The sequence below is a fragment of the Notolepis coatsorum genome (genome assembly GCF_963971535.1).
Source record: "Notolepis coatsorum genome assembly, chromosome: 16".
Taxonomy (NCBI): Eukaryota; Metazoa; Chordata; class Actinopteri; order Aulopiformes; family Paralepididae; genus Notolepis; species Notolepis coatsorum.
The window spans coordinates 68,873,917-68,893,944 of record NC_140180.1 but is presented as its reverse complement, the minus strand read 5'-3'; the positions used below and the strand labels follow the sequence as shown (position 1 = coordinate 68,893,944).

The following is a 20,028-nucleotide window of genomic DNA, read 5'->3' as shown; positions in this document are numbered from 1 at the left end:
ATGTAAACCTCATTTGGGTGTAAGAAGAGCAAACACTTACGGTATACATTACGGTACTGTGTTGTATCCTCCGCAGCCCTCCCCGGACCGAGGCCGGAAGTGGACAAGCCGCTGAAGCCACTGGGGCTGCTTCTGAATCGGAATCCTCCCCTCCGACTGGCAGCAGTGCTGAAAGCCCCAGCCAGGAGCAAAACTCTCATGGCTGTAAGTGACAGCCCTGCTGAAAACCTCAAATCAACACGTTGGCTGTGTGCTAATGGGAAGATCACTGGGTTGAAAAAATAATAATGATAATTATTAGGGATGGCTCCGATACTCAGTAGGATCGGATATCGGAAAAACAGGAAGTATTTTCCGATCTGATACATGCCGTAAAGTGTGCCATCACGTGAACAGTAGTAGCACGACAACAACGTTAGCGTTAGCTAAACGTGAGGGCCGCGGTCATGTCAGCTGTGTGGAGTTATTTTAAGCTCAAAGAAGAAAAAGACAAAACAGCCTGTGGTGTTATGTTAATGTGGACTCCAGCCACCCAAACAACTGCCTCTTTGAACTTCTGCGGTCAGGCAAGCGATACCGGAGTCTCATGGCAAGCACAGAGAGACTCAGAAGAAGCTTCTATCCTCAGGCCATCAGAATGCTAAATGACAATAACACTATGTAACAACCATCAAATGCATGCACAGCACACACATCCACACGCACACACTCACTTTAAACAAACAACTCACTGCAGAACCCACTTTACCCACTTTAGAACACCTAAACACACTTTATATTTATTGGTAAAGAATTTGCACTACAACCCATACCTCATTACACCTTACTGTAAATTGTACCTAAATTGTACCTCATCCCATTTCTGCTTTGCACTGTATAGTATATTGTATTGTAACTCAGTTACTTCTACTCTGCATTTTACATTGTATATATGTATATACTGAACACTTTTGTCCATGTACTTGACTTCTATTTTATACTTATTTTATACTTATCTATTTTTGTCTAGCAGTCTCTGGAGCGTAACAGAAAGAAGCATTTTGTATAAAAGTATTCTGTACTTCTGTATGACAACTAATAAAGAAACTTGAAACTTGTATGCACGCTAATACGACGCAGTACAGGCCACCGTACTGGGGTCACGGACAGGTACGCAGGGCAGAGTAGATTAGGAGCGGATAATGGTGGAGCTACGGAGCTAACGGCTAACAATAAAGACACTCACAAATACAGAGGACTCGTGTGTATACTTGTGGAATAACACTACACAGCTGAGTGTAATATCTGTGACGGAAGTATTTCTAGGGGTGGCAGCAACACTGAAAACTTAAACACCACGGACTTAATTACTATTATTAATATTAGTGCAACGAATGCCAAGAGGAAACGTTTTGCCGCAACTAACGTCGCTGGAAACCATTCAGAAGTGTGAGAAACTCCCTGCAGACGGTAACAAAGCAAAGCTGATAACTCGAACAGAGAAAATAACCGACTTTATTGTGCAGGATGACCAGCCCCTTTCTGTTGTTGAAAATGTAGGTTTCCGACACTTAACCTCGCTTTATGTTGCCAAACCGGCATTTTATCTCCGACACGGCTATCCCAAATAATAAAAATGTTGTTTCTTTTTCAAATGTAGCCAAGAGTAAAGACCATAACCCTATCAAAACAGCAGTCATAGTGTATATTTTCAGCACTACGTTTGTTTACCAATGATTTAAAAATCTCCACACATTGCACCGGAAAACGGGGGCGAGGACAGGAAGCTGTCATGAAATCGCTGTAGTCTTATTAACTAAAAGATTTGAACAAAATAAAAAGCAGCAGCACTATTGCATAATTGAGTAATGTATTTATTCTTTTAGGGGAGTAGGATTTGTTTCATGATGTTTTATAGATGGTTAGGTTAAACACAGGATTTTGTTTTTAAGGGGGGGGGGGGGGGGGTAGGATCGGTATCAGCCGATACTCAAGGCTGTGATATCGGTATCCGACATGAAAAAGTGGTGTCATGCCATCCCTAATAATTATAATCAAAGCCTTTAGGGAAGAAAAACTTGTTTTGACAAGCTCACAATTTTGCAGTTGAATGTTCAATACCTCTCACTGAAAAGTGCACAACTTCTGTTGTCAAGTGAGCAGAGTATTAACGAGCACATCTACAACAGTTTTAGGCAGATGTGGGACTGAGTTTTAATCCACTACAATAGTACTGTAAAACAAGGACACACTGTTTCATGAGTGAGTGAATGAGTGACATTACTGGTCATAGAGATGCTGCTTCACATCTAAAAAAAATATAAATAATAAAGAGGAAAATAGTCTGCACACTGAAAGGCTCTTGTGCATTTGTTTTTATTGTTGCATGAAACCCGTTTTAAGCAGAGGGCTCTTCAGATTACATACTCGTGTGTCAAAACATTACTTGTGTTTGATAAGAAAATAATTGAACCAGAGCCTTTCAGCGAAAACTAACGTTTTCTACTGCTAAGAATGCTACACATTACAACACTGAGTTATTATGCCCAAAATCTCCCAAAACTATCATTAGTCTTGGATAAATTAATTTTGTTTTGAGTTTAAATACTGCTCTGTTAATAATAATACAAATTTAAAAAGATAATATATATACTGTATCAAGAAAATAACATTTTCATTTCACTGAGGAGGAATATGTGACATCAAAATGACATCACACATTCCACATCTGAAAGATTCAACTGAACTTGGAACATCTGTCGCTTGTTTTCCAGCTGAGCCCATGAACGAAGCGTCAGGTTTTTCTCCGCCCGCCGACGTTGCCGCCGCCGCTAACGATTTGGCCGCCGATGGGGAAGAGAAGACGGATGAAGGAGAGGCAGCGGGGGAGCAGCAGGAGAACGGGGAGCCCAACGCGGCAGAGCTGAGACGCAGACGCCTCCGCAAGCTGGAGACCTCCTCGCCCTCACCACCACCCGACAACTGATTTAAACATAAATAAATGAAGAACATACAGGTATACACCACGCATATCGCTCCGGACCAACAGAACTATGGAAAAGACTTAAATCAGTCAAATCTTTTTTTCTTTCCTTTTTTTCTCCTCTGTTCTTTGGCTCTCTCGCCTTTTTGGCTGAGAGTTTCTAATGGTGCTGGTGTTGGTGGAGACGCAGCCGGACAGCAAGAGGAAAGATGTGGAGGGCGACGATCTTACCATTTCTGGACTGTTATATGCCAGAATGCAATAGCAAATTTTTTTTTTTTCTACACGGTTGAATGACTGCCGAAATAAGAGTATATACTGCAGACGTTCCCAAACGAAACGCAGAGGAATGCTGTTCCCAAATCCACGCCTGAGTTTAGGTCTGAGAAGAGATGGGAGTCAGTGTTTTGTTTTTGATTTGTGTGTCGGGTTAGTTTCTCGCTGTCGCTATAGGTTTTACCTGCACTTTGATCATAGGACACACAGACTGCTTTCTAGGGATGCACCAATAAGCACCGGTATGGAGATCAGGTTGATGTCACCATCAGGCTAAAACACTCTGACAGGACAATTACCATGAATACTACATTTCTATACCAAGAGCCACGTATGTAACATGTCAAAGCAAAGTAATTAAATGTTCTGCATTTTTGAGTCATAGAAAGATGTTCGATCTCTTTTTCTTTTTTTTTATAGTGACGAATGGGTATCTCATACATCTTCAGTCCAACAAAACAGTAAATATAATTTAATGTGTTCAGTAAAAGCAGTGGATCACGTCAGTACGACACTTTTTGGAAAAGTTTTGGATTCCAGCAGTGAAAATGTGCCTGTTGCCTTTTCCTTTCACTGTAAAGTTTGGTCACTTGTACTTTTGCTGTATACGTGTATATTCCTGCCGTATACGCGTATATTCCTGCCGTATACGCGTATATTCCTGCTGTATACGAGTATATTCCTGCTGTATACGCGTATATTCCTGCTGTATACGTGTATATTCCTGCCGTATATGCGTATACTCCTGCCGTATACTAGTATACTTGTGCTCCTGATTCTCAGACACTGTTACAGACTAAGTACACACTTCTGTTGGATCCATTGAACTCGAACGAAGGGAAATCTATTTTACAGCTTTAGTGTTCGGTGTGACGGACATGTTGGGTTTTGCTTCTTCTTCTTCCCCGCCTCTCTTCCTCTTCTGCAAAATCATTTCTCTGTGTCGTTGAGGGATGTTGTAACTTAAGTGAGTTGATCGAACCTGTACATACTGTATAAAGAGTTTTAATAGGATGATCTGTACATGATGCAGAAATAAAAACCATTTGAACGAAATGGCAGTGACACAACTCATGTGTTATGTCAGTATGTTCACTAGCTTTACATCTAATGTATGTTTGTCTGATGTTGGCAGAATACGTGTATTCTGATTTTGATTAGGAAGCTTCCGGACTCTTCAGTCCAGTTCAGATGTTGTGTTTTACAGGCACGTTCATGTTCCAGATAGTAGCCAATATCTAATTTAAGGTCTAATGGGATTAGGTGTCGAGCGTTTTTATAACATTATTTACAAACAATACAAAATAAATGTAAACAAACTCGACAACTTCAGAAGACTTTCAAAAACTCATACTTTGTTGTGTAAATGAAAAATAATTGTCAAGTTTCCCCCCTAGATTCCATCTTTTGGCCACAATGGATTTGAAATGAAACAAAAAGTGCAGACTTTTTGCTTGAACTTTAGGATATTTACATCCAAATCAGGTGAACAGATTGATTGATTGAACATTTTATTAACAGATTTCAGAATGGGTACAATACAGTACAGCTCAATACACACAATTGTTAAGGGGATGTACATTGGAATATCGACAACCTTACTTGGTCCCAAGAAGAGGGTCTTGTGTATTATTGGGTTAGGACATTTACTGTACATTGGAGGGGGTTGGGTTAGGACATTTACAGGGGCCAGTTTCGAATTGCAGTCTCCCGTAGGTGCTCTTTGGGAGTGGTTTTGAAAGTGGGTAGTGATTCACATTCCTTTACAGCTTTGGGCGTTCCACATTGATGTGGCATAATTGCGAAACGTGTTTAGTCCCTTGTTTGAGCCGAATCTGGGTTTAACATGATTTGTGGAGCTCCCTCTGGTGTTGTGGTATTCACTGACCTTTGGGAAGTATTTTGACATGTGCATGGGTACCTTAGTCGTGTAGTGTATCTTGTAGACCAGGCCCATTGCAAGTTGCTGTACTCTCTCGTCTACTCTAAGCCATCCTAGGTAGTCAAAGTGGGCAGTGAGGTGGGTTCTAGGAGTAAGGTCAAGTAGTAGTCTGACCAGTTTGTTTTGTGATGTTTGTAATCTTGTTTTTAGTGCCTTTTGAGGTGCTTTGGTACCATGAGGTGCAAGCATAGTCGTAGTACCCTTGAATGAGTGCTCCTGCCAGAGTCTTCAGGGTATTCTTGTTTACCAGAGAGGAGATCCGGTACAAGAATCTAGTTTGTTGGTTGACTTTTTTGATTACATTTTGTCACAAGAAAGATTTGCCTCTAGGATGGAACCTAGGTATGTAATTTCATCTTTCCTTGTGACAATGTTGTCACCCAATGTAACTGAGAAGCCGTCAGTCTTGCTGAGTTTATTTGATCCGAAGAGAATGGACTCTGTTTTACCCAGGTGTAATGATAGTTTGTTATCAGTGTAGGAATTACAAGGGATTACAAGTTTCTACAGGTGCCCCCCCCCCCTTCTTTTAACCCTTTCACTGTCTGCCACACTACATAAGGTTAACCCTTTCACTGCAACAATATACACAGGTGAACCCTTTCACTGCCACACTACAGGTTAACCCTTTACTATCACACTACAGACGGTAACAAAGTCGGTAGTGTGATAGTAAAGGGTTAACCTTCAGTAGTGGGGCAGTGAAAGGGTTAAGGGACCAAAAGTAATTGGACAAACTATCAATCATAAATCAAATTGTCACTTTTAATACTTGGTTGCAAATCCTTTGCAGTCAATGACAGCCTGAAATGTGGAACCAATAGACATCACCAGACACTGGGTTTAGTCCCTGGTGATGCTCTGCCAGGCCTCCACTGCAACCGTCTTCAGTTCCTGCTTATTCTTGGGCCATTTTCCCTTCAGTTTTGTATTCAGCAAGTGAAATGCATGCTCAATTGGATTCAGGTCAGGAGATTGACTTGGCCATTGCATAACATTCCACTTCTTTGCCTTAAAAAACTCTTTGGTTGCTTTTGCAGTATGCTTCAGGTCATTGTCATCTGCACTGTGAAGCAGTCACATCATCAATAAATAAATACAAGGGAACCAGTTCATTGTCATACATGCCCATGCCATAACACTACAACCACCATGCTTCACTGATGACGTGGTATGCTTTGGATCATGAGCAGTTCCTTTCCCTCTCCATACTCTTCCCATCATTCTGGTACAAGTTGATCTTTGTCTCATCTGTCCATAGGATGTTGTTCCAGAATATTTTCTTTTGTTTGTTCTTTTGGCAAAATCTAATCTTGTCATCCACCACAGTTGTTTTCTGTGGTCTTCCGGGTATGTTGGTGTTGCTGAGCTCACCAGTGCGTTCTCTTTTTAAGAATGTACCAAACAGTTGATTTGGCCACACCATGTTTTTGCTATCTCTGGTGGCTTTGTTTAGATTTTTCAGCCTAAGGTGGCTTGCTTTACTGATAGTGACAGCTCTTTGGACCTCATATTGAGAGTTGACCGCAACAGATTACAAATACCACACTTGAAATGAACTCTAGACCTTTTATCTGCTCCTTGTAAATTAAATGAGGGAATAACGCACACCAGGAACAGCTGGGCAGCCAATTGTCCAATTGCTTTTGGTCCCATAACCCCTTTAGGCCTACAACGCCTGCTAATAATGCATTAGCCTGTATATACACACAAATGTGTTTCCCGTTTTCAATGGGTTAAAAAGGAGGAGGCACATACACTTTTATTAGCACTCCTTGCAGTTGTGTTGACAATTGGATGCATCTCTCAGCTCCAATTTTTGTATTGCGATTCACACCATCACAGAACAAATATACTGTTATTGTCTCTGACAATGATACCGACAGCCTAGACCTCGGTTACTCTGAAACAACTCAACAAGAATATCATGTTCTGTTGTCATCAATAGGTCTGTCACAGTACTGAGAACTAATGATACTGACCGCCTAGACCTCGGTTACTCTGAAACAACTCAACAAGAATATCATGTTCTGTTGGCATTAATAAGTCTGTCACAGTACTGAGAACTTCACCCTTTGGAGACTTGTTTTATTCTGGTTTAGTTATTAATAACCTTTTCTTTTTTTAAACTCCATCAGACGACATGGGGACGATATGGCCAGAAGTGCAAGTGCACAATATTTCAGTGATATAAGTTACATCTTAAACTTAATTCTAACATTATTTGTTGAGAATCATAATAAAGCTTTGGAGATCAAAAATTTAAGAAAATTGTGGTTATTTTAGACCGCATCTGAACACAAAAAACTGACAATTATTTGTGTTACTTAATGCATACAGCTGAATAAGAACATAAATGAACAACAATCTCATTTTATGGTTTTATTGATGTTTACATAGTAAATATAGTCATCAGTTGTTATGGGGAAAACCACAAGTGTGCAGTAATGGGTTCCATTAGCTATGAAGAAGAGGCTGGAAAGTGTTTTGGTCTTTTTACACGTCAATGTTAAGTAAAATCCTTGTTTATAAAATAAGTTAAATTAACAATCAACTAACTATACAATCACACATGGGTAGAAGGAGGAGATCGAATTTGTATACAAATGGTTGGAAAGAAGAAAGATTTCACTTTCCATTTGAGACAATTATAAACACAAACAAAAACAGAAAGAAACACATTGGTCCTAGAGGAAAGGATTACAATTAAACAAACGGTACAGGAAAACATTGTTGTGGAACATTGATTGGTCATGAGACAAAAAATAACATTTTAAGTAGGTGTGGAATTGGTTTCAAAAAGGTGCTTAGCGAGAAACTACTGGGTAAAATGACTGAGCTCTAGGACCAGTTAAAGAAACACGCCAAAAACACCTCTCACTGAGTTTTAAGCTAGGCTAGTGGTCCGTATCCACTTCCATTAATTTGTGCAAAGCTAGGAAATTGGTATCCATCTTGTCTGACTGGAGAAGACAGTAAGCGCATTTCCCATAATGTTGGCGTGTTTCTTTAACCAGCTCCTTTAGTGTACATGCAGCGCTACCGAGCAGACCCATCAACTATTCACATTTATAAGAGCATTTAGAGCCAGCAGCCTGGCTAAGAGCATTTAGACCCAGCAACCTGGCTGAACGCTCGGTTCCCTTAACGTGAGGAGAACTTCACTTTCAACTAATGTGACGTCACCTTGTAACTTTGTCAGTTTAAAGGTTAAAAAGGTGCAATGCAGAGCCGCAGATTCCTGAGATTTCTAAGTGCAAATAAACTGCAGTGCCAACAGAATGAGGTACCGGCTTGTAGCTGTGAGTGGGATTTCCTTTGCGGTGAGCATCTTCATCCTCCTCATCATCATCTCCGTGGTCAACCTCACCAGCACCTCATTCCCCATCAGTTCTGAGGGGTGGAGTAGAGCGAGTGGTGCTGGCTGTCGTGGGCTCGGGGGTTGCTGGCGAACAGGAGAGGAGTGGTCTCGGATCCGTACCAACTGAAGGGGATACGAGACATGTGGCAGGGAGACAGATTATTATAAAGTGGTACACTGGTTTTACTGGATTAGCAGAGAGATTAAGGCCACCCAGAAGACGATACCCACACAGAGAAATCCAGGACGCCATTAATCACTATCGAGTCCTTATTAAGTAGTGGCCGATATGGAGTAGATCCATTGCTCTTACTGAACAGTATAGCCTTAGAATAGACCGTTTTTTTTGGAGTCATTGGACAAAGATATTTGAGATATACCCCATTTCTCCATTAGAGAGATCTTGTGCTTCTATAATGTGCCAGAAATTCCTAAAATAAAGTATCTTGGCTCTGATTTTTTTTATTTTTTTTTTTATTGGTCTTTTTCCCCCTCCATTTTCCTCCGATTTTCTCCCATCCCAATGTTAGTCGTATGCCAATTCCCAGTCCCTTCCTGGTCGCTGCGCACTTACCCCCCACAGTCAGATCATCTGGGAGAGTGGAGGCTACCACGTGCTTCCTCCGACACACGTCCAGCCAATCACCGCTTCTTTTCACCTGGCAGCGCGGATTCTCATTGAGAGGGCGTAGCGTGTGGGAGGACCACACTATCCCCCTCACGTCCAATCCGCGCTTAGCAGGCGCCCCGACCGAACTGTAGGAGTCGCTGTTTACAACGACCCGGACCCACCCCGCCAGCTTCTCCCACCCTCTGATACAGCCAATTGTATCAGTGCAGACGGCCAGCCAAGCTGGTGACAACCCCGGAGCTGTGAGCTGGATTCGAACAGGCGAATCCAGCTCAGCTCCGGGGCTGGTGACGAACGCAATCTCCGCTCGGCCACCTAACCGCCTTGGCTCTGATTTCTAACATGTTACACAATGTATCAGACCTTAACATCGGTGAGATTGTTGGAAACCGCCATCGGCCCGATATGCGATACCAGGGTCTATGCATCTCTAAGGAAGGTATCATATTGTTGGAATAACAAGAAAAATGAAATCACGTACAGACAGGAGGAACCATGTGCAGTCCTATGTGGATGAGATCATTACCTAACGTGTGGATGTGCAGTCCTATGTGGATGAGATCATTACCTAGCGTGTGGATGTGCAGTCCTATGTGGATGAGATCATTACCTAGCGTGTGGATGAGATCATTACCTAGCGTGTGGATGTGCAGTCCTATGTGGATGAGATCATTACCTAGCGTGTGGGTGTGCAGTACGAGCCCAGGGAGCAGGTGACTCCCCATCGCTCCCTTCAGGGTCATCGAAGAAATACGGGCGAGGGAGCACCCTGGTATTGATGGCCATGTTACTGCCCTGGGAGATCAGAAGCAAGACAAAATGGGGCGTGATTTGAACAGCTCAACACAAGGCTATGGATTCCATTTAAAGCTAGAGAATTTTCTACAAAATATATCACTGTCAGATTGGTTGTGATGCCTTAGTATAATTACAGTAAAAACTGGTAGCCTAATTCTCATGATAAAACCACATTTCCCTTAAACACCTTCACTTCCTGTTCTGCCATTTGTTCCCACCCCCTGACATGGAGTTTGTTTTGATGATGAGCAGAGAGGGTGAACAGCCTTTGGTAACTGAATTGAGTTATTTTTGTTGATTAGAGCTATTTTGTTTGGAAAGGCTTCCTTTTTGCCTTCAGCAGAACTCTGAATGAATCCAACCCGGTCACACACAATATCAACAGGAAACAGATACACCAACATGTTCCGTGTCTTGAGAACTCGGCTGCATCGGCTCCCTGAGAAATTCCTCCGGGTGATCTCACCAAGAGGAGAGCAGACCTCTAGTGAACTGCACACACACCATTTCCTCTGTACCATTTTCAACTGTAGTAGGTCCAACTTGAGGAAAGTTGAAGAAATGGTGTCTGCAGTTCACTAGAGGTCTGCTCTCCTCTTGGTGATTTCTCTGTGTGCCGAGCTCTCGAGACACAGAACACATTGGTGAGTTTACATCATGTGCTCCTCACAACAGAACACGTTGGTGAGTTTACATCATGTGCTCCTTACAACAGAACACGTTGGTGACTTTACATCATGTGCTCCTCACAACAGAACACGTTGGTGAGTTTACATCATGTGCTCCTTACAACAGAACACGTTGGTGACTTTACATCATGTGCTCCTCACAACAGAACACGTTGGTGACTTTACATCATGTGCTCCTCACAACAGAATGACTGAAAATCTGTGGCGACGCAGAAAATGCCTGCTTTGCGCAAATTGGCGACCTACAGGAGATGAGGCTTGAATCAGCAGGTGGCATATTGGCTGTGAGATGGAAGGACACCGAAGCATTCATTATGATCATGTTAAAAATGTCCATTTCAAATAATTCTCCAAACAAACTTGTGCTTACCTGACTCTGTGCTTTTATTTTTATTTCAACCTCATGACTGGTGGTTATGGTTACACAAATAATTTCAATCATTAAATTTATTTTTAATTTGTTTTATCTCAAGCCAACTTGACTACTGTAATGCACTCCTCACCGGCCTCCCAAACAAAACCACAGAACGACTCCAACTCAACCAAGAGGAGAGACCACATCAGTCCAGTATTAGCTTCCCTGCACTGGCTTCCGGTAACATTTAGAGTACATTTCAAGGTCCTCCTCCTTATATACAAAGCACTAAATGGAACAGGACCAAGCAACATGGTAAATTCTCTTGTGAACCATGTGCCTTCTCGAACATTACGATCATCTACTACTGGTCTATTGAAGGTTCCCAACCACAGCCTAAAGAAAATCAGAAATCGCAGCCTTCACAAACTATGCACCAAAGCTATGGAACACCCTACTTATGGACATTCGGGAAGCTAGATATATAAATATTTTCTATTTAGCCTTTTAATACACTCCGCTGCTGATTGTACTGTAGATTGCACTATTTTACTCTGTCCATTCTATTTTACTCTTATTTTATTGATTGGATCCTAATGTGAAAAACGATGCGATTTATTTTTATGTCTGCACTTTATGTGCTCATTTTGTGCCTATCTTTTTTACTTTGAGCTGCAATTCTTGTATGAAAGGTGCTATACAAATAAAGTGTATTATTATTATTCTTATCTTCAAATGAAATTCTCAACAGTCAGTCATGACATTGGAAGTTAACGCTGTTCTCGGGAGCATATGGTTTTTTCAGCCCATTCTCATTTAAAATATTATATGGCGGACAGGATTTCCTCCTCAAGATCCTCCTCCTCACATGCAAGGCCTTGCACTCCCTATCTCTCCGACCTCCTCCACGACTACACCCCAACTCACACTCCACTCCTCCTCCACCCCAACTCACTCTCCACTCCTCCTCCACCCCAACTCACACTCCACTCCTCCACCCCAACTTACACTCCACTCCTCCTCCACCCCAACTCACACTCCACTCCTCCACCCCAACTTACACTCCACTCCTCCTCCTCCTCCACCCCAACTCACTCTCCACTCCTCCTCCACCCAACTCACTCTCCACTCCTCCTCCACGACTACACCCCAACTCATTCTCCACTCCTCCACTCCTCCTCCACCCCAACTCACTCTCCACTCCTCCTCCACCCCAACTCACTCTCCACTCCTCCTCCTCCACCCCAACTCACTCTCCACTCCTCCTCCACCCAACTCACTCTCCACTCCTCCTCCACGACTACACCCCAACTCATTCTCCACTCCTCCACTCCTCCTCCACCCCAACTCACTCTCCACTCCTCCTCCACCCCAACTCACTCTCCACTCCTCCTCCACCCCAACTCACTCTCCACTCCTCCTCCACGACTACACCCCAACTCACTTTCCACTCCTCCACCCCAACTCACACTCTCCACTCCTCCTCCACGACTCCACCCCAACTCACTTTCCACTCCTCCACCCCAACTCACACTCTCCACTCCTCCTCCACCACTACACCCCAACTCACTCTCCACTCCTCCTCCACCCCAACTCACTCTCCACTCCTCCTCCACCACTACACCCCAACTCACTCTCCACTCCTCCTGGCGCAGAACACAGTGTCTGACAGATGTACTGACCGTGTCTTGAGTAGCGTCTGACAGACGTACTGACCGTGTCTTCAGGAGCGTCTGACAGACGTACTGACCGTGTCTTGAGGAGCGTCTGACAGACGTACTGACAGTGTCTTGAGTAGCGTCTGACAGACGTACTGACCGTGTCTTGAGGAGCGTCTGACAGACGTACTGACCGTGTCTTGAGGGGGCCGGCGGACCCTGAAGATGAGGATGAGCAGCCCGGTGGGCAGCAGCTCCCAGATGAACAGAATGGCTCCGAACGCCAAGTATCCCCGGTCTCCCAGCTCTCTGCGCAGATCAGCCTAGAGACAACGAGAGATGAGGCAAAGTATGGCGGCTCGTTTTCATTGTTATCGTTTTGGAAGTGTGTTATATTCACTGACACCATGCGAGACTCGCCTGATCAGAGATGTTGTACCAGTCAAAGTCGAAGGCCTCCACCGGGAGGGTCTGGGAGAGGACGAGGGCGGCCAGGTTGTAGCAGGCTCGGCTGGCAAACAGCAGGATCACTGCTGCCCCGAGTGCTGCTGTGCGCCACACTGTGGTCCCCTGGGGAGAGACCGGGAACACTGTTAGTCTCTACTACCTCAGTAACTCTGCTGGAGAGGCTGCTGTTGTTCTGTTAGCAAGACATTATTATGACCACCCGCATTTCATTGTATACCTGTATGCCGTGACAATTAAAACTCTTGACTTGACTTGAAGACATTATTATTGTCATTTTGTCCTTGATACTGCATGTGGGGTTAATAAATATATAGTATATTATACTATTATAAAATAGTATATTATAAGTATATTAATTGTATAAGTATATTAGAAGGCCTTGTTCATAATACCACAGATGAAGCTAGGAGCAAGCTATGAATAGTCCATTCATTATCCTATAGCTGCAGAAAAGACTGGAGAATACATCACCCGTGTGACGTCTATTGTGTTCATAGGGATGACTGACCAAGCAGGAGGTACCGCTGCTGGGAATTGAACCTGGGTCTATGCAGTGGTAGGAGAGTGCCTAGACCTCTACACTACCCAGCCACTCTAGTATTCTCCACCATTAACCAGCTACACTGCCCCCACCCCTCCGCAGTCCTCTACATCAAAATGTGAAGAACTCGCATTATTCTTCAATAACAAAAATAACATAAATTAGAGCCAGCATTAGTCCTGATGCAAACACAGATACCATCTGTAGTCTAGAAAAGTGAGTTGGTCTTTCTGACTATGTAGTATTAAACTGGTTCAGAACATATATCAAAAGGAGAAAATATTACGTCAGGCTTGGAGATCATGCTTCTGAGAAACATGACACAAGGGTGTTCCACAAGGGAGCTGCCTTGGTCCACTATTATTCTCACTATAGATGCTGCCACTCGGAGACATCATTAGAAAACACAATGTATGTTTCCATAGCTACGCAGATGACACACAATTCTACATCTCTGCTGAACCAAATGATCCCATAGCTATAAACTCCATCTCTGCCTGTCTCTTAGCAATAAACTAGTGCTGTCAATCGATTAAAATATTGAATCTGATTAATCGCATGATTGTCCATAGTTAAATTAATCACATTTTATTTTGATTTTTTTACCTACCTTAAACAGATATTTTTCAAGTTCCAAGTTTTAATACTCTTATCAACATGAGTCAACAAATGCTTGCTTTATGCAGCCATTTAACACAAAAGGATGACCCTCATGCATAGCAAATTTGCATCAAATTCAAAACAGAGTGATGCACAAAAATCTTTTAAACAATGAATAAAGTGTGCATGAAATAATAGGGGAAAGAAAACGTTATGAACTTGTTACATTCACCCACACAAGGGCTGAGGACTCACACCCCTCACACACACACACACTCTCTCTCTTTCTCTCTTGCCCCTTCCTCATCTCTCTTTACTCTTTGGATTAAACCCGAAGTTACAAGTGGTGTTATCATAGACTCAGACCTAAGGTTTAAATCACACATCAACAAGGTGACAAAAACAAAATTCTTCCACCTTAGAAACATAGCTAAAGTATGGCCATTTATAAATCAAAAGGACGCTGAAAAGCAGATCCATGCCTTTATGTCAAGCCGACTTGACTACTGTAATGTACTTTACCGACCTCTCGAAAGAAACCACAGAAGGACTCCAACTCATTCAAAACTCTGCAGCTAGTTACCGTTTTCTTTTTGAGTTCTTGTCTATTTTAATTGTTTTTTTATTAATATGTATAAAAAAGGCCTTATGACTTGGATTGTTTTATTATCGTGTGATCACCGTTATTGACTTTTATCACCCTTCGATGACGCACTTTGCAACTTTTCTAAAAGTGCCATATAAAAAGGTTCTCATGACTCGTCACTCCAAAAGACTAACATGGAGTGTAACACCACTAACTAACCACTCGGTGTACCTTGCTGTGCAGGTAAAGGCTGGTGGAGGGCGAGTGTCGGGTCAGTAGCAGCAACAGGGCGGCCAGACACACTGCCTCCAGGATGAAGAGCAGGTCGTTGACGAGGACTCTCACCAGCACCAGCCTCCAGGTCTGCTCCCCCGACCCGCCGCCTCGCTCCCCGAGAACCGCACACACCACGTTGACACAGAGGAAGACGGCACTCAACACACCGTACACACACCGCGCTAGCCATCTTGGGAGAAGGAGCAGAGAATGAGTAAATGAGTAATACAACTTCTATCAATGAATTAACACCGTAGTGGTCATAATCTAATCTACAGTAAATCAAGTAGTCAAGTCAAGTGTTCCTTTATTAATCCCCTTGGGGGAAATGCAGGTGTCATAGCAGCGTGGAGGAGGGGTGGGGGATACAGGCAGAATCTAGTTTCAAAGCAAAAGAACAAAGAATGTCTCTTTAGCTTTGAGATGAGATTCAAACTACTGCGAATAGTTTGTTTTTATTGGGGAATGGAACTCACAGTCCGTGGCCCGGCTCAGAGCTGTACTTGTCTCTCACTTTGAGTAAAACCTGAGGAAAAAAGAGGAACGAGAAAATGAAAGTATGGAATATTATTTTAAACGCACAGAGTTTTGGTGTGATTTCCTGTGCTTTCACTATCGCTTTGAAATATTTTTACATAAATGGTAAAGTAAATAATCAATGTATATGTGTGCATATGGATACAATGATATACATATGGAAGTCAATTGATGATTATTAATCACTGAGTAGTAGAGAAGAGGTAGGATTAAATACGTTTATAGTTCTTCCTACACCTTTTCGGACATGTTAAGTTAATATTGTTTATTTGTTTTAACTATTTTAGTTTGTTGTTTCTTTTTCTTTTTTATGTATTTTAACTTCGAAATGTTCAAAATAAAGATTTCATTCATAATCATAACTCAAAACACATAAATTGTGCCTTTAAGAGCAGAAACCTGTGTGAGTCACTGTGAAAAGTCCCTTGCATGTAGTCCCCTGTCATACCTGAGTGAAGTACAGATTGATAAGGCCCAGGGTGAGGAACTGGAGGCAGACAGGGAAACAGTAGAGCAGCCAGTAGACCGGCACCGGTAGGTGATTGGCCTCCAGGGCGTTCCGAAAGTAAAAGGAGAAGAGGGTGGTGCGGAGGGCGGCCCAGAGCAGACAGAGGAACAGGAACACGCTCTGGTAGCTCCACCTCTTGTGTCGATAGAGGAGGAGGAGCCACAGCTGGACGTATACCACCGCGAAGAGGCCGGCGTACAGGGTGGTGTAGAGGACGGTGAAGCCCAGCTGGACCGACGGGGCCATAGCCGGATGCAGGGGGACCGGGGGGGGCAGGGTGGAGTTAGGGGGCGGAGTAGTAGGTGTGACAGGAGCTTCCATTTGAGGTTTGGGACTAGCAGTTTACGGCGCCCTGTGGCGAGAGACGGTGTCACCTTGTGAGAGGTCGGGCGTTTGTGGCGCAAAGGGTAACGGTGTTACAGGGTCCATGTTAGAGGCATCGATAGAACTCCATCCATAATGGTTGTTGGGGAATTCCTGGCTGAACCTCTCACAAGGGGAACCTGAAAGAGGAAACAAATGCACATGATCCGTTTACTATTTGTTCAGAAAAACATTTGAATAAATACAAATAATCAACAATAAAAAGAAAGAGGAATTTCTAGTGTTTTCCTAAAAGTTATTTATTTATATTGATTGATTAAAAACTTTATTAACAGATTGCAGAATGGGTACAATACAGTACAGCTCAATACACACAATTGTTAAGGGGATGCAGACCAGAGAAAGACTTTTGTCTTGTTTACATCAGGGTCCCCCATTTTCAATTCATCAGGACATATATGACATACAGATAGACAGTACTGCTACATCTATACATTTATGACATACCAGATTTGCAAATACAGTACTGTTTGTGATACAAAAAGAGTCCAGAAAAGAGAGTATATACATTTGACGTAGAAACTGTACATTGGAGGTTGGGTAGGTGGGGTGGGGTTGGGTAGTAGGGGTAGGTAGGGAACACTGTACAACTGTACAAGCAAAACTGTACATTGGAATATTGACGAAACCATACTTGGTCATTTACTGTACATTGGAGGGGGTTGGGTTAGGACATTTACAGGGGCCAGTTTAGAATTGCAGTCTCTCGTAGGTGTTCTTTGAGAGTGGTTTTGAAAGTGGGTAGTGATTCACATTCCTTTACAGCTTTGGGTAGGGCGTTCCACATTGATGTGGCATAATTGCGAAACTTGTTTAGTCCCTTGTTTGAGCCGAATCTGGGTTTAACATGATTTGTGGAGCTCCCTCTGGTGTTGTGATCGTGGTATTCACTGACCTTTGGGAAGTATTTTGACATGTACATGGGTACCTTGGTCGTGTAGTGTATCTTGTAGACCAAGCCCATTGCAAGTTGCTGTACTCTAGTCTGTTGTCTACTCTAAGCCATCCTAGGTTGTCAAAGTGGGCAGGGGTGAGGTGGGTTCTAGGAGTAAGGTCAAGCAGTAGTCTGACCAGTTTGTTTTGAGATGTTTGTAATTTTGTTTTTAGCGCCTTTGAGGTGCTTTGGTACCATGAGGTGCAAGCATAGTCGTAGTACCCTTGAATGAGTGCTCCTGCCAGAGTCTTTCTTCAGGGTATTCTTGTTTACCAGAGAGGAGATCCGGTACAAGAATCTAGTTTGTTGGTTGACTTTTTTTTATTACATTGGATGCCATTTTGTCACAGGAAAGATTAGCCTCTAGGATGGAACCCAGGTAGGTAATTTCATCTTTCATTGTGACAATATTGTCACCCACTGTAACTGAGAAGCCGTCGGTCTTGCTGAGTTTGTTATTTGAACAGAAGAGAATGGACTCTGTTTTGCCCATGTGTAATGATAGTTTGTTATCAGCGAGCCATATGCAGATTCTGCCTAGTTATCTCGTGAGAGGGCTAGCTAGAGGAACACTGGTTTAGTTCCCAAACGTCTCCTGGAGGCGCCCCAGTCACTCCATTGAATCAGCTCACCTGATTAAAGTTAATGAGGTATTGATTAGCTGAACCAGGTCTACTGGTGGTGGAATTTAACATTAAATGGAATTTAATGGACTTTTCTTGATTGCAATATATATATAATATATATATATATATAAGATATCTATTAAGATAGATATTATGTAATCCAATTGATGTTAATATCATGTAAAGTGTGACATGAAATCAAAACCACAATTATCAAAATGACATTCCCTCAAATATTTCTGATATTTTGTGAGAAATTGTATTTAATACGTGCTTGTTATTATCAATTCAGACAACAGAATTATGCATCACGAACAATATCGTGATTGAAATACGATAACCATATTGAATTATCGCCCTGCCCTACCTAAGACCTTTGTACAGTACTGTATAATTTGTTTACCGTAACTGATTTTCATATAATATGACGTAAAACAATACGAAACGGCTCATTCGTTATTTATCTTGTTGACCCAACTGAATGAACCCCACACACATATTATGTCTATGATATTATTCAAAGTAGGATCGAACACAACAACACGACAGACTTGCTACGCAGTAATGTAGGTTAATTTGTAATTATTATTTTTTAAGCTACCGTTAGTTGTGTTCAACGCTATTGTATCATACTAGCTCTCTGGTGAGGTTCAACATTTCCACTGCATTAAGAGTAACGTTATAACACAATGACTGAATGACATGACAAACCTCATCCGCATTGATCGAGATGTTGTTTATCCAGAGGACCAGAGCGACCCGACTCTGCCAAACTAATCCCCACTTCCGTAACCCTACGTGACGTAGATAGTGGGAGGAGTCCACACTTCACAAAAATAAAATCACTCCTACTGTAAGCAAAGACTTTTGGCAACGTTCCACGTACATGCGTAGTCAGCTGAGCTCTGCGAAGGAGTGCAAAATATTTGACAGTCTTCTTTCTCTTCTTTTGTTCCCATTTAATTGCAAATTGCATCCAGATGGAGCATTTGCGCCACCTACTGTTGTGTTTTAGGCCACACTGTTGTAGCTTTATGCCAAGCAAGCAGTGCAAAAATTTACCGTAGTGGCATGCAGTAATGCGCCTTTCATTTTCCGCCGCCCAGCGCCCAGGTCGCGCGGAAATAGGCTGTCTATTGCCATTCTCTTTGACAAACTCTAACCTTAACCAGCTCCTTAACAACGCCTAAACTTAACCGTTCTAACCTTAACCAACTCCGAAACCATGCCTAACCTTAACCATAGAAATTATATTGCCATTCTCTTTGACAAACTCTAACCTTAACCAGCTCCTTAACAGCGCCTAAACTTAACCGTTCTAACCTTAACCAACTCCGAAACAATGCCTAACCTTAACCTTAACCATGCCTAACCTTAACCGGCGAAATAACCTTAACCGGCGAAATAATACACGTTAAAAAAAAATCACGTTAAAAAATATTTTCGATGGGATTCGAACTCGCCAGCAAACAAGCCATAGGATCCACAGCCATGTGTCCTTGCCAATTGAGCTATTGGTAGATACTGAATAAGGGGCGGTGACTTATATATATTGAGCTCCGCTCAAGGCGGGATCTCATGCGCATGCGCGGGCACCTCGCGCGAGCACGCCGGCGCACGCACGCACCTGAGCGAGCACGCCGCCGCCGGTGCACGCACGGTAGCATTTGTCTGAAAAGAAGGGCGCTTTACCGCACTAGCGTGCGGTGACGAATGCGGAAGCATTTTTGCACTGCTTGCTTGGCATTAACGTACAGGCCACACCAGCTTGCTAACGTACAGGCGTCCCAGCTTGCTAGTGTCATACACTTTCCCTTACTTACGTTATGAGTTTACTATTTCCTGAAGCTAACATGTTATCATCACACACACACCTACTTGATTGTTTAAAAATTA

The 20,028-nt window shown here is 42.8% G+C and overlaps 2 protein-coding genes across 3 annotated transcripts in view; one reads left to right on the top strand and one right to left on the bottom strand.

The window, feature by feature from the left end:
- syvn1 (synovial apoptosis inhibitor 1, synoviolin) overlaps window positions 1-15,203 on the top strand; it is a 44,292-nt gene extending 29,089 nt beyond the window's left edge. Inside the window, exons 15-17 of one of the 2 annotated variants that reach the window (XM_084332257.1) lie at window positions 77-204; window positions 2,754-2,995; window positions 15,111-15,203. In XM_084332257.1, the coding sequence (XP_084188383.1) occupies window positions 77-204; window positions 2,754-2,965 (340 nt within the window). In that variant the 3' untranslated portion in view covers window positions 2,966-2,995; window positions 15,111-15,203. Of the gene's footprint in view, window positions 1-76; window positions 205-2,753; window positions 5,807-15,110 lie in introns of those variants that run through there. The other variant, XM_084332256.1, reaches the window with a different exon arrangement.
- gpr137 (G protein-coupled receptor 137) lies at window positions 7,550-18,910 on the bottom strand. Its single transcript, XM_084332262.1, has 8 exons — window positions 18,844-18,910; window positions 16,129-16,691; window positions 15,620-15,669; window positions 15,099-15,333; window positions 13,093-13,242; window positions 12,867-12,995; window positions 9,849-9,967; window positions 7,550-8,664 (listed from the first exon to the last, which is right to left on the bottom strand). Exons 2-8 carry the CDS (start codon window positions 16,507-16,509, stop codon window positions 8,568-8,570), a joined length of 1,161 nt encoding a protein of 386 aa, XP_084188388.1. The 5' UTR covers window positions 16,510-16,691; window positions 18,844-18,910; the 3' UTR covers window positions 7,550-8,567.
- Between the last annotated feature and the right edge of the window lie 1,118 nt (window positions 18,911-20,028).

Coding starts and splice junctions, on each gene's coding strand:
- gpr137 (XM_084332262.1), bottom strand. CDS start 16,509: ATGGAAGCTCCTGTCACACCTACTACTCCGCCCCCTAACTCCACCCTG. Junction 13,243..15,098: donor GCCTTTACCTGCACAGCAAG/GTACACCGAGTG, acceptor GTCTCTCCCCAG/GGGACCACAGTGTGGCGCAC. Junction 8,665..9,848: donor ACTGCACACCCACACGCTAG/GTAATGATCTCA, acceptor TATCCCCTTCAG/TTGGTACGGATCCGAGACCA.